Source organism: Gymnoscopelus microlampas, assembly GCF_963454915.1.
Source record: "Gymnoscopelus microlampas genome assembly, chromosome: 18".
NCBI lineage: Eukaryota > Metazoa > Chordata > Actinopteri > Myctophiformes > Myctophidae > Gymnoscopelus > Gymnoscopelus microlampas.
In genome coordinates this window covers 28,388,782-28,401,553 of record NC_139955.1, presented here as the reverse complement: position 1 = coordinate 28,401,553, position 12,772 = coordinate 28,388,782, and the positions used below count along the sequence as shown (strand labels likewise).

The following is a 12,772-nucleotide window of genomic DNA, read 5'->3' as shown; positions in this document are numbered from 1 at the left end:
AGTATATAGGAGGTAGCCACTTTCTTTTTCTTTTTCGGAGTCTCTAAGCCTCTAAGGTTACGTGTAGGGGTTAGCTACCTACTTTTATATTTGAGTTAATGAGTGAGCAGGTTTTGCCAGGCTTGGTTGGCTGTTCATATCCCCCAGATGGGCTGGAGAAATGATCTCCCCTTCTTCAAATACCTCTGTTGAAGTATGTTGTCGAGCAAGGCATTTATCCCCAGAACACAGCATGAGTGTACTACTTGAATACAGGTTAAGATCCATTACTACCATTCACTATATCTAATGCTGAAGCAATGCCAGATTGCAATACTAGGTACAGATGTGTTTTCATCATGCTGTGATCGTGTATATTATGCTATGGAATGTCAGCTTGGATTTCTAACATTTCAGGTAAGTTATAATCACAAATAAATTGACTGGTCCACACACCAATGAAAGTGCAAGGGTCAGGGAGCAGAGTCTCACGACCTCAAACCACTTAAACCCTATAACTGACTTCTATACTTGGTACCCTCCTTTTTCCCTCTACACCAAATGTCTTTGCAAAAGACATACAAGCTCACAACGTGTAGCATTGTGGCATGTTGTGAGCCAAGTCTGCTATTTTCAACCAACGTTTGCCTCAGAATAGGGATGCTAGTGTTCATGTGGCTGAGAATCTCTTCTTTGTCAAAGTGAATAAAACGTCAAAACATCAAATGTGTTTCTAGTGATATGAGACTGAACTTGTTAGAAGCAGGAAACAATGCTGCACTAAACTGGCCTGAAAAGTAATAAGCTTTAGCTGCCCAACCATGGGCTTGTAAAACCTCCACCCTGTTTCCACTGTGGCTACAACTCAACTGCTATAGCCTTCAAGAGTGACCACACACACACACACACACTGACACTGGCATTATCAGTTTCATGGACAACATAAAAGCTATCACTCTCTCAGTCCAGTTTTTCCTCTGACGTATGTGTCTACGTGGCTCCCTCAGCACTTAATCACTTAAACCCTATATACAGTACTTTGTTGACCCGAGGTCCCCCAGGGGTCTATCATTGGTGCCCTCATTTTCTCCCTTTACACCAAATCTCTTCGCTGAAAAAAGCTACAAGCTTTTAGATCGGCTATTTTTTCGAACTGTTCGCCTATTTTGACATGCCCAGAATAGGGACACTAGTCTTCAAGTTGTTAGTATATTACTTAAAAATGTCAACAGACAACACGTTACAATGATACTCTTTTCGTACACTTTTGACATTTTCACGTTTTTTTACGAGCATCTCCAGATACACATGATAAAAAAAATGTATGTTAATATATCCTTGTGAGAGATTCGCAGCGTGAAATTATGTGTGCAAACTTGCTTGACTATTAAAGTGATTCTGATCAAAGAGTTCATGTCAAAGGGCTTGTGAGACTTGGACCATAAATGACAGCAGAAACTTTAAGCAGTAGAAGAAGGTAAAAAGAAAACCACCAAAATTGGAGTTACATGCTTTCCTTTTAAATCATCTGTATCTTTAGAATCCATTTGAAATAGGCCTTATCTGTAAGCAGGGCCACATGAAGCCTTGGGGGAGTTTTTGTGTGTGTGTGTGTGTGTGTGTGTGTGTGTGTGCGTGCGTGCGTGCGTGCGTGCGTGCGTGCGTGCGTGCGTGCGTGCGTGCGTGCGTGTGTGTGGGAGGAGTGTCGGTTTGGTCCGAGGGAGGTTTGTTAAAGTCATCTATCCATGATACGACAAGGACAGACCTCTAGCTGGGATAGAAATCAAACACCCCATCTTATCTCCGGCTTAAAAAGCCCCCAACTCCCCCATTAACTCTCTTTGATCCTCTCTGATTTAAAGAGAAAGTAAAAGGGGGAAGCTGAGGTGAGTTGGAGGATATGGGAAATAGGGTAGACACTTGAAAAATGGACCAGTGAGGTCTGTACTGTGAAGCTCATACAGAGGAAGGCAGGAGGGCATGGCTAAAGTTAAGTGACATACTACAATACATACTCTCAGTAGGAACCGTGGGCTGAAATAGGGACTGGAGGGGGAGACAGATTCGTCACGAATCGATTTGTCCGTCGAACTTTCCTCAGATTTTCTGTCCGTCCGGCTGCGGACTGAACTCAACCCGACGTGCTTTCACCGTACGTTAGCCAGCTAGCCTACATAGCGTCTCCCAGAGCCAGATCTTGTGAGAGTAATAAGCAACCAGGTCTATGAAAACAAGTCCAAAAGAAGCGACTAGGCATATTTGGAAGACAGACATTCTAACATCACAAATCTGGCATAAAACATTTTCAAATGGGGGGTTAGGGACAAATACATATTAAATTGAGGGTCCATGACATGACAATATTCGAGAACCACTGGTTTAAGTAATAATTAGCCCAAATAAGCAACTACACTTTAGAAATGGCCAAAAAAAAACGTGACCAATATTTACAAGCAACTTTACAGAAAAACAAACCGCTTATAATCAGCGGACATGGCAACACTGTCCCGTGCTATATACTCTCGCAACTGCCATCTAGTGGATGAATAGGTATATAGGCCTATACGTTCTCTTATAAACGTATTGGACTATGCGAGGTGTAATAACGAGCGTACGGACGTCCACACCCCTGACGCACGTGAAAACCCATCTACGTGTACTCTGAACGTGCCTTAAGATGGTCACCAGAGTGTTTGTGAGACTGTGTTGCCATGGATAACGAGCATTACATCGTGTGCTGACTGACTAGGACATTTGGAGAAGAGCCAGACCAATATATTGGTCTGACCGATATATCAGCCATTATTTGACTTTTATCTGGTACAATGGACTCTCCAAAATCGGGATCGGCATCGGACCAAAAAACCTGATGAAGATGATGATGACGATGATGATGATGATGATGATGATGATGATGATGGAGGAGACTGAGCGGTGCACTCCTCTGTGTCTTTTTTGTTAGTAAGACAGATGACAGAAAAGCTAACAGGAAGACAGAGTAGCGGATTTATGGCTGAAACGCTGCGGTGGGATTTGATCCGCAACCAGCTGAGATACACATCTGGCTCCAGAGCACAGCATGCTAAGCACTATATGACACTGACACGATGATGGAGCTGCTATCATGCACTGGAACAATGCTCATCATTAAAACTTCTATGGTTCTAGAGCCTGCAAGTGACTGGTCAGATTATGTTGATTTGGGGGCTATCTTTTTTAAATCGTGAACATTTGTGCAAATCTTTGAGTATATATTCTACAAATGTCTTCTAAATCCTATCGATCTTTCAAAAACAAATAGCAGATCTACAAGCTCATAGGGCGGCACCGAGCTATGAGCTTGTATATCTGCTATTTTTGAATAGCCAAAGTATAAAATAATGGTTTAACAGATGCGTTCCTGGTTTGAATGGCTTAACCTAATTTCACTACAATCTATCTATAAGTGAGTGAGTGAGCGAACGTGTGTGTCACCAGCGTGTCTTGAAAACTGCCAGACCAATCGGCGGTGTGTATCGACGAGGACCCGAGTGGGAGGTCAGTCGGATCAGGGATCTCCAACGTAACCTGATGTCATCAATATGACATCATTGTACTGATGTCATACTGTAGACTGGCCTAGACGTCCATATGGGCCTAACAGGAAATGCTTGACAATCTTTGCCCAAAATTGGCACGCCAGGTTGAAATTGGTTAAGACACAGTTTGGAAATGGGGAGACCCGTGTCTTTGCATTCAATACTCACGTTTCAGACCAGAATCAATTGCCAGTATTATGAAGTGACTCTATTTAATTTACAAACACAAAAAACTCTCTCTCACACACACACACACACACACACACACACACACACACACACACACACACACACACACACACACACACACACACACACACACACACACACACACACACACACACACACACACACACACGCACAGTACCCCTACCCATACCCTTAGCGCTCACTCCACATCTGAAAGTAATTCAGGTCTGTTTGTATATGTGTGTGTGTGTGTGTGTGTGTGTGTGTGTGTGTGTGTGTGTGTGTGTGTGTGTGTGTGTGTGTGTGTGTGTGTGTGTGTGTGTGTGTGTGTGTGTTAGAGGGTCCGCCGGATTCCAGGGTGACCCCCTCACTGAGACAGCGGAGGAAGGGGGAGGGATGGATGTAGTTAGAAAGAAAGTATGGAGGGAAGGATAGATGGAGGGAGTTAGAGAGGAGGTATGGAAGGAAGGATAGATAGATGGACAGAGTTAGAGAGGAGGTATGGAAGGAAGGATAGATGGAGGGAGTTAGAGAGGAGGTATGGAAGGAAGGATAGATAGATGGACAGAGTTAGAGAGGAGGTATGGAGGGAAGGATAGATGGACAAACGGAGAGAGGAGGTATGGAGGGAAGGATAGATGGAGGGAGTTAGAGAGGAGGTATGGAGGGAAGGATAGATGGACGGACGATCGGAGAGTGGAGGTATGGAGGGAAGGACAGATGGACAGACGGAGGGTGCGGGGAGGGAGGGAGAAAGGGATGGAGGTAAGCGTTTTGGGAAACGTGGAGTGGACCGGCAATTAAAATCCCCTTTTCTCCGGCCTTTTGAAGGAATTCCCAGTGGGGTTGAGTCAAAGCGGGATTAATCACCTACCCTTATCCCTCTGGAACCTGCAGCCCTCACTCTTTCTCTCTTTCTTTTCCTTTTTTTTTACAAGCATGTGTCATTTCCTCATTAATATCCTGGGAAAGGAAATCGAGGGCCTGGGCAAGGCAACGTAACCGTTTTTTTGTGTTTCTTCCTCAGAGCTTAAATTATTTGAACAAACGTGTGTGTGTGTGTTTTGTTTAAACTGTACGAGGCTGAGGCCAGCGTCTCTCCCTGCTTCCATAAACTCACACAGAGATTATCACTTCTACTTCAAACAGACCTGCAGAGATATTTAGGCCAGCGTTTCCAATGAAACATTTATAATGAAGTGTAAGTGTGTGTGTGTGTGTGTGTGTGTGTGTGTGTGTGTGTGTGTGTGTGTGTGTGTGTGTGTGTGTGTGTGTGTTATTCCTTCTGCATGTGCGTGTACCGTATACTGTATGTATATATATATATATATATATATATATATATATATATATATATATATATATATATATATATATATACAGTATATATATATATATATATAGGTACTGTGCGCGTGTGTGTGCGTGCGTGCGTGTGTGTGTGTGTGTGTGTGTGTATGTGCGCGTGCGTGCGTGCGTGTGTGCGTGCGTGTGTGTGTGTGTGTGTGTGTGTGTGTGTGTGTGTGTGTGTGCAAAGGCACGGGCCAAGCCTCTGACTGTTCCACTTACCGTCGCCTGGCCTTGTTATCAACGTTCGCCATGCATTGTATTACAACCTGTAATTTAGTTTACATTGTGCTTGGGAAAGCACTAAATTACATGGGGTTCTGCTTAAAATGAATAGCGGGTCACTCCACAGCTGAGACAAACGTCTTTCCTTTCACTAGTCGGGGCAATATTTTTTGCTAACATTGCTCTGAAACGTATAATTTAGTCCTGAACTCCTGGCTCTTAAAAGCAAAGCAGAGTGAAATCTAATAAGCCACTTTCAAATGAGGTTTTCCCCTCCTCTGTCAAACCAATGCCGGTTATTATTTAGTGTTTTTTTTCCCCCACTCGCTTTTTTGGATAAAGCGTCATGTTTTCTTTTTTTGTCTATTTTTCTCAAACACACACACAGACACGCGCTCATGCACATTTCATCAGTATCATTATCGACAGTGTGACTCAGAGATGTGTGTTGATGTTTAATGGGAACAGTCATGTCATCATTTTGGCATCAGAAGATGTGCTCTGGTTCCTAATAAGTCACACATTTACAAACATCATGATTACGGGAAAACCAACACAGTTTGTACGAGCGTGTGAATCTCATATATATATTTATATCCTTCCTATATTAAAATTGACTTAAGGGAGGACCGGCCGTCACTCTCACTCAGACATAACCATAAACAAACCTGATACGCCCATATATAGGAATGTCACTATGACTCAGACATAACCATAAACAAATATATAGATATAGCATATATAGAGATCTGGTTGTCCAGAACCGCCAATCCAACCAATATTCCATGCCAATATACAGGGTATGGGCATATGCACGCACGCACATATATATATATATATATAAATAATAATAATATATATTATAGGTGCTCATTTCAATACATAGAAAAGTAAACCTTAGTAAAAAATCACACCCTGTGTGAAGGAAGCGGTGCCTTTGGGGCGGGCCTTAACTCATTTCAGTTCGTCCCTATTGGTGGTCTGAGTCCACTTACCAAATTTGTACTTGGTAGCATGCTGCAAACTGGAATGATGGCTGTTTAAAGCCCAGCCAATGGGCAGACAGAGGGGGCGGGGCTTAAGTAATGACAGTTAGTCCCTATTGCTGGCTTTAGTCCATGTACAAAATTTGTACTCCGTAGCATGCTGCGAACTTGAGTTATGGCTGTTTGAAGGCCAGCCAATGGGAAGACAGAGGGGGCGGGGCTTCAGCAATTCATGCTGGTCCCTGTTGGTGGTCTAAGTCCACATACCAAATGTGGACTTGGAGGCATGCTGCAAACTGGAGTTATAGCTGTTTAAAATCCCGTGCTCATCCCGTGCTCATACGGGCGCTGGGGGTCCCTGGACCCCTCTTTGATAACTTCATCAATTCATGCTCGTGCCTATTGGTGGTGTAAGTCCACATACCGAATGTGGACTTGGTGGCATGCTGCAAACTGGAGTTATAGCTGTTTAAAATCCCGTGCTCATCCCGGGCTCATACGCCGTGCTCATCCCGGGCTCATACGGACACACACACAGACACGGAGTAAAAGCCAAGTGTAGAGCGGTTGGCACCGCTAAAAAAAAAATAGCAGATCTACAAGCTCATAGCGCAGCAACTCCGTGTGTGTGTGTGTGTGTGTGTGTGTGCGTGTGTTTGTATGTGTTGCTTCTTTGCCGTGCTCATCCCAGGCTCATACGTACAAACGTACAAAGTCAAGCTTAGAGCGGTTGGCACCGCTAAAAAAAATAAACACTGCATTCATGATTTGAGGCATTTGTTCTAAAAAAATTGACCTGCTGGTGGTGCCATAACAGGCCAATATTAAAAGGGTGGCATTTGTTCCTCAACATAGTGTGAATGTGCGTGGAAAGTTTCACCGCAATTAGACGCTGCGTTCATGATTTGCGGCAAAACAAGTCACTACTGCAAATTTTAGATGTTAACCTTAGCCAATCAGGATGTTTATGAAAAATCAAACAGATCCGTCTTGATCACATGACTATAGAGATCATGTGTACCGATTTGCGTGAAATCTGGATAAAATGTGAAGGAGTAATAAAAAAAAATGTTTTACATAAGTCTGCCTCTTGGTGGCGCTATAAAAGGAAGATGTGAAAAATGCAGGGCAAAGATTTTTCCTTGGCCTCTAGGGAGTGCGTATCAAAGTTTTATACAGATTGGTGCAGTTATAGGTAAAAACACAAATTGGCCTGCTATAGTGCCACCATGAGGCTGATTTGAATTTTTTAGTGGCGTTTCTTCCTCGGCATAGTGGGAAAGTGCGTGCAGAATTTCAGGGAAATTGCATGCTGTGATCATGATTTGAGGCATTTTGTTCAAAACAGAGCGCTCCTGCAAACTAAACTTTGGAAGCCATTTTAGCCAATCATGATGGAATAAAAAAATCTGAAATATGTGTTTTGTTTAATGACTATAGAGTTATTGTGTACCGATTTGCGTGTTTGGACAAAATCTGTAGGAGTACTGTCAAAAAAAGTGTTTTGGAAAAAGCGGCCTCCTGGTGGCGCTATAATAACAGGCCCATGTGAAACATTTGGGACAGAGGTTCTGAATTGGCATCCATCGCTGCGATCAAGCCAACGGTGCCGGAGATTAGCTGTTCACAGACGGACACACACACACACACACACACACACACACACACTCACACGGACATACGGACGGACGGACGGACGGACGGACGGACGGACGGACAGGGGGCAAAACATACTCTCTCGCCATGCCTTTCGGCTTGGCGGAGACAACAACCTACAGTCCAGATTTAACAATGCAGCTAAAGAGCGAGATGACCTGAAGAAGAGCCTCTGTGGTCAGTGAGACATCGCTGTTTCTATTAATTCTATTAAATCATGTTGTTCATCAATTACCATTAATATGAGCAAACAGTTTGTAACTTTACCATTTTGTTGTTAAAATCACGTGGATTTACATTTGATGGTGGTGGGGTGTATTATTACATCTGTACTGAGAGGAAAATCTGGGAGGAGAGCAGACAATACTGTACAGATAGACAATCAGATCTGATGGTCATAAACAGCAAAGAAAAACAGGTGTGTAGGTGTGTGTGTGTGTGTGTGTGTGTGTGTGTGTGTGTGTGTGTGTGTGTGTGTGTGTGTGTGTGTGTGTGTGTGTGTGTGTTCGTGTGTGTGTGTGTGTGTGTGTGTGTGTGTGTGTGTGTGTGTGTGTGTGTGTGTGTGTGTGTGTGTGTGTGTGTGTGTGTGTGTGTGTGTGTGTGTGTGTGTTTGTGCTGTAACATAATGTTTGATAGTTGTGAATTTACCAAGATCATTGCTGATGATATTGAGAATTTACTGTGACAGTCAGTTGCTCACAACGTGACATTTGTTCCATTTTGTCTAACCTCTGTAAAGCTCTTTATGTGCATGCAGGCACATGCACATAGGAGCCAACCAGAGCCCAAGCACCATGCCCAAAAGTCTTCCTTATGTTCCCCTCCTGATGAGTCTGTTTTTAAAGATAGATAGATAGCGTTTCTGAAACCTGTGGGTGTGAAGTGTGGTTTTAGATTATTGAATAATATGTGAACTTCCTCTTTTGTGACTTCTGTTTCAGCTTTTAATAACGTACAACAGCAGGAACACGCGATAGACCTCTCTCAGCGTTTCTGAAACCTGTGGGCGTGAAGTGAGGTTTTAGAATATTGAATAATAATGTGAACTTCCTCTTTTGTGACTTCTGTTTTACAACAAGTTGCACAACGGAATTTAGTTTGAAGATTAACCAGAATGAGTGAGGACGTGTACGCCATACCAGACCTGACAAAGAAGGTCAGATATGGCCGAGGAGAGAGGGAGCAGGAGATGGAGGAGAGAGGAGAGAGGGAGCAGGAGATAGAGGAAAGGGGGGAGAAAGAAGAGAGGATAGTAGACATCTATGTCACTGCAGACGACCTTGACCTTGACCCTGGGACACAGCAGGATGCTGTGCAGAAGAACACAGCACAGGAGCAGAATGAAGGTACAAATACATCCTACAATGATTCACTAACACATCTGGAACACCACCATAATTTTGACACATCAAAGGAAAAACTTTCAAATCAAATCAAATCAAACTTTATTTAAATAGCACAATTAAAAAAATAACTGTAGTCAACAAAACAATAAAATTAAATACAATGGAAAATGGTGCAATTTATATAGCGCGTTTATCCAAAGCGCTTTACATTGATTGTGCCATTAACCCATTCACACACACATTCATACACCAATGGCGGAGGAAACCATGCAAGGCACCAACCTGCTCATCGGGAGCAATTAGGGGTTCAGCGTCTTGCTCAAGGACACTTCGACTAACTCTAGGGGAGCGCCCCAGCCCGGGATCAAACTGGGAACCTTGCGGTTTTCCAGCTCACTCTACCCGGCCACTCTACCCCTGAGCCACTGCCGCCCCAAATACAATCAAATGCAATCAAACAAAAAATCGAACAGGAGGTGCAAGTCAAAATAGTCGAAAAAGTGAGTCTTAAGCAGGGCGGATCGAATGTGAAGGGGAAGATCATTCCAGAGCCTGGGAGCAGCAGACACAGCAAAAGCACGGTTGCTTACTACTGACTACTGATTTAGAAGGCATTTTTATAATCGGCCTCAGGTCTTAATGGGTTAAATGACTTGTTCTCTGTCATAAAGCATCATAACTTGTTAAAACCATCTGTAGTATCCTCATAGGTTTGTCTTATGTTTTTCAGCCTCTCATCAGTCAAAGAACAATCATTCCAGAACTGCTGCAGTGTGTCTGGTGCTGCTGAGTCTTCTATTGGCTGTCATCATTGGTCTGGTCATAAAGTGTGAGTATCATTCTATAAACACTATCTTTACATGTATATGTGTGTCTGAAATAGTGTTGATGGCTGTTGATTGAAATACTTAGCAGTAACTACTAAGAAAGAAATCACTGAAAATTTTGATGAGATGAGAAATGAGAAGACATATTGGCGAAGTGATTTTACAATAAATGTACATCTGTTCTTGAGGTAATTGTTCAGCCCCCAAAATCAGAAGGCTAATTTGACCTTTGGGATACACAAATAAATTGGTGTGTCCAAAAACGTAGTTACTGCACTTTGCCTTTGTAGGGCAGAGTAAAGCTCATTAGTCTGTTGATTTTCCTTCTTGCAGATTCTGAATTGAATACAGAGAAAAACTACCTACAGTCCAGATATAACAATGTAACTGAACAGAAGGATCAGATACAGTCCAGGTTTGACCAGCTACAGTCCAACTATACCAATGCAGCTAAAGAGCGACAAGACCTGAAGAAGAGACTCTGTGGTCAGTGAGACATCACTATTTTTATTAATTGTTATATCATGTTGTTCATCATTTACCATTAATATGAGCACTATTTGTATTAATTGTTATATCATGTTGTTCATCATTTACCATTAATATGAGCAAACAGTTGCTAACCTTATTATTTTGTTGTCAGAACAATATGGATTTACATTTGATGATGGCGTGTGTCATTACGTCTCTACTGTGAGGAAAACCTGGGAGCAGAGCAGACAATACTGTAGAGACAAACAATCAGACCTGTTGGTCATAAACAGCAAAGAAAAACAGGTGTGTGTGTGTGTGTGTGTGTGTGTGTGTGTGTGTGTGCGTGTGCGTGTGCGTGCGTGTGTGTGTGTGTGCGTGCACGTGTGTGCATGGGTGCATGTGTGTGCTGTACAGTTTGTACTTCAGTAACCAGCATATTTTCTGTCCAGGACCTTGTTAAGAGAGTTACTGACAAAGACGAGAACATGTGGCTGGGTTTGACTGACAGAGACGGAGTCTGGAAGTGGGTAGATGGAACCCCACTGACCACACCTACGTAAGACGTTACCTTACGTTTCACTTTTCTTTATTTCAACTAACATTTTAAAGACGGGGTGCCGTGATTTTCAATGATTTTTCCCCCCCTAAAACATAATCATCAGGTATTATGGTTATACTACGAGGAAGATTTTTTTTTAAAAAGTGTACAGAAAGTGTTAAAATTATGTTTTTCTGTGGACACGCCTCCAGTTCATTAAGTATACCTGGTTCTCACCTTAGCACCTCCTCCACCACCTTAGCACCACCCACCTGTCCTAGTCCCTCCTCCCCCTCATGCCCACACCTGTTGTGTTATGATAATGAGGGGGAGGGTATGTTTTTACTATGTCACTAAAGCGCTGTAAACCTCAAGGTTTCAGCTTCCAGGTAGAAACTCAAAATAGTCAGAGAAGACATAAAACACCACAAAAACACCACCAGGGGGCTTAATGAAGTTCTATCAACCTCATAGACACATGAAAAACAGAAAAAGTGCAAAACCATGGCACCACCTCTTTAACTATATTTCACATATTTGCTGCCTTTGTCTAAATGGTATTAAATGTTATTATGACAATTATACATATTTTCTATCACTATCCAGTTCATGTGTAACTAATATGATATCATGTTTAACAAACAAAATATTTAGAGGGGAAAACATATAACAGTATTGTAATGTGTTCAATGTTTCTACTTCATCAGGTACTGGGCCCCTGGTGAACCAGATAACAAGTTTCAACAAGGGGTAGAAGACGGTGACTGTGCTGTGTTGTGGAATGCAGGTGTGAAAGGATGGTTTGACAATCCATGTTCTCAAAATAACAATTGGATCTGTGAAAGAATTTTGTAATGAAATCATCATTTTCACAATGTATCGAGCTGGTTTGTTGATGGGTGTATTCATTCACATGTAGTAGTTTATGTGTTTGCTTTGGTTTTACTGCCTTGTAATTCTACCCAATATGCACTGTAGATATTACATTACAATACTTAAATTATTAAAGGGGGGCCAATGAGAATAACATGAACTTAACAGCCGTTTGTTACATTTTAATACCATGTCATTGTTCATATAGACTAGGGGACCAGATGTGGCCTGTTTCTAACAGCAAATGCACAATTCTTCTGTTTTTCTAAGCTAGTTTTTCTAATGCAAAGTAATACACTCTGTTTGACCCATCTCTTTATTCCCTTTTAATATTACATACATTTTTGATTGTCAATTGGTTTGTTTCATTTTTGCTTTGACAATGTAAACGTCATTTTTTTTTCATGCCAATAAAGCCGCTTTGAATTGAATTGAATTGAATTGAATTGAATTGAATTGAATTGAATTGAATTGAATTGAATTGAATTGAATTGAATTGAATTGAATTGAATTGAATTGACAATGTTTCTCTCTGGCCACCAGGCTGCTGCAGTATTACATTACAGTCATTTAGCAGACGCTTTTATCCAAAGCGACTTACAATAAGTGCATTCAACATAGGTAGGGAACAAAACTACTAATCACCAGAAGTCTTAAGTGCATTTCCTGCGAAAACAAGCAACCAAGAGTATACCTCGCGCTAAGGTAAAAGTGCTATATATCAGCTACCTACTTTCTTAAACAGATGCAGGTG

At 42.1% G+C, this 12,772-nt stretch overlaps 1 protein-coding gene across 1 annotated transcript; it reads left to right on the top strand.

Moving 5' to 3' along the window:
* Positions 1 to 9,074: 9,074 nt before the first annotated feature.
* LOC311033592 (uncharacterized protein) lies at positions 9,075 to 12,528 on the top strand (the record flags this gene model as incomplete). The annotated part of the gene is made up of 6 exons (XM_084041171.1): positions 9,075 to 9,306; positions 10,037 to 10,135; positions 10,467 to 10,619; positions 10,777 to 10,910; positions 11,057 to 11,163; positions 11,853 to 12,528. The coding sequence occupies 6 exons, from the start codon at positions 9,075 to 9,077 to the stop codon at positions 11,998 to 12,000; spliced, it is 873 nt and encodes a 290-aa protein (XP_083897297.1). The 3' UTR covers positions 12,001 to 12,528.
* Between the last annotated feature and the right edge of the window lie 244 nt (positions 12,529 to 12,772).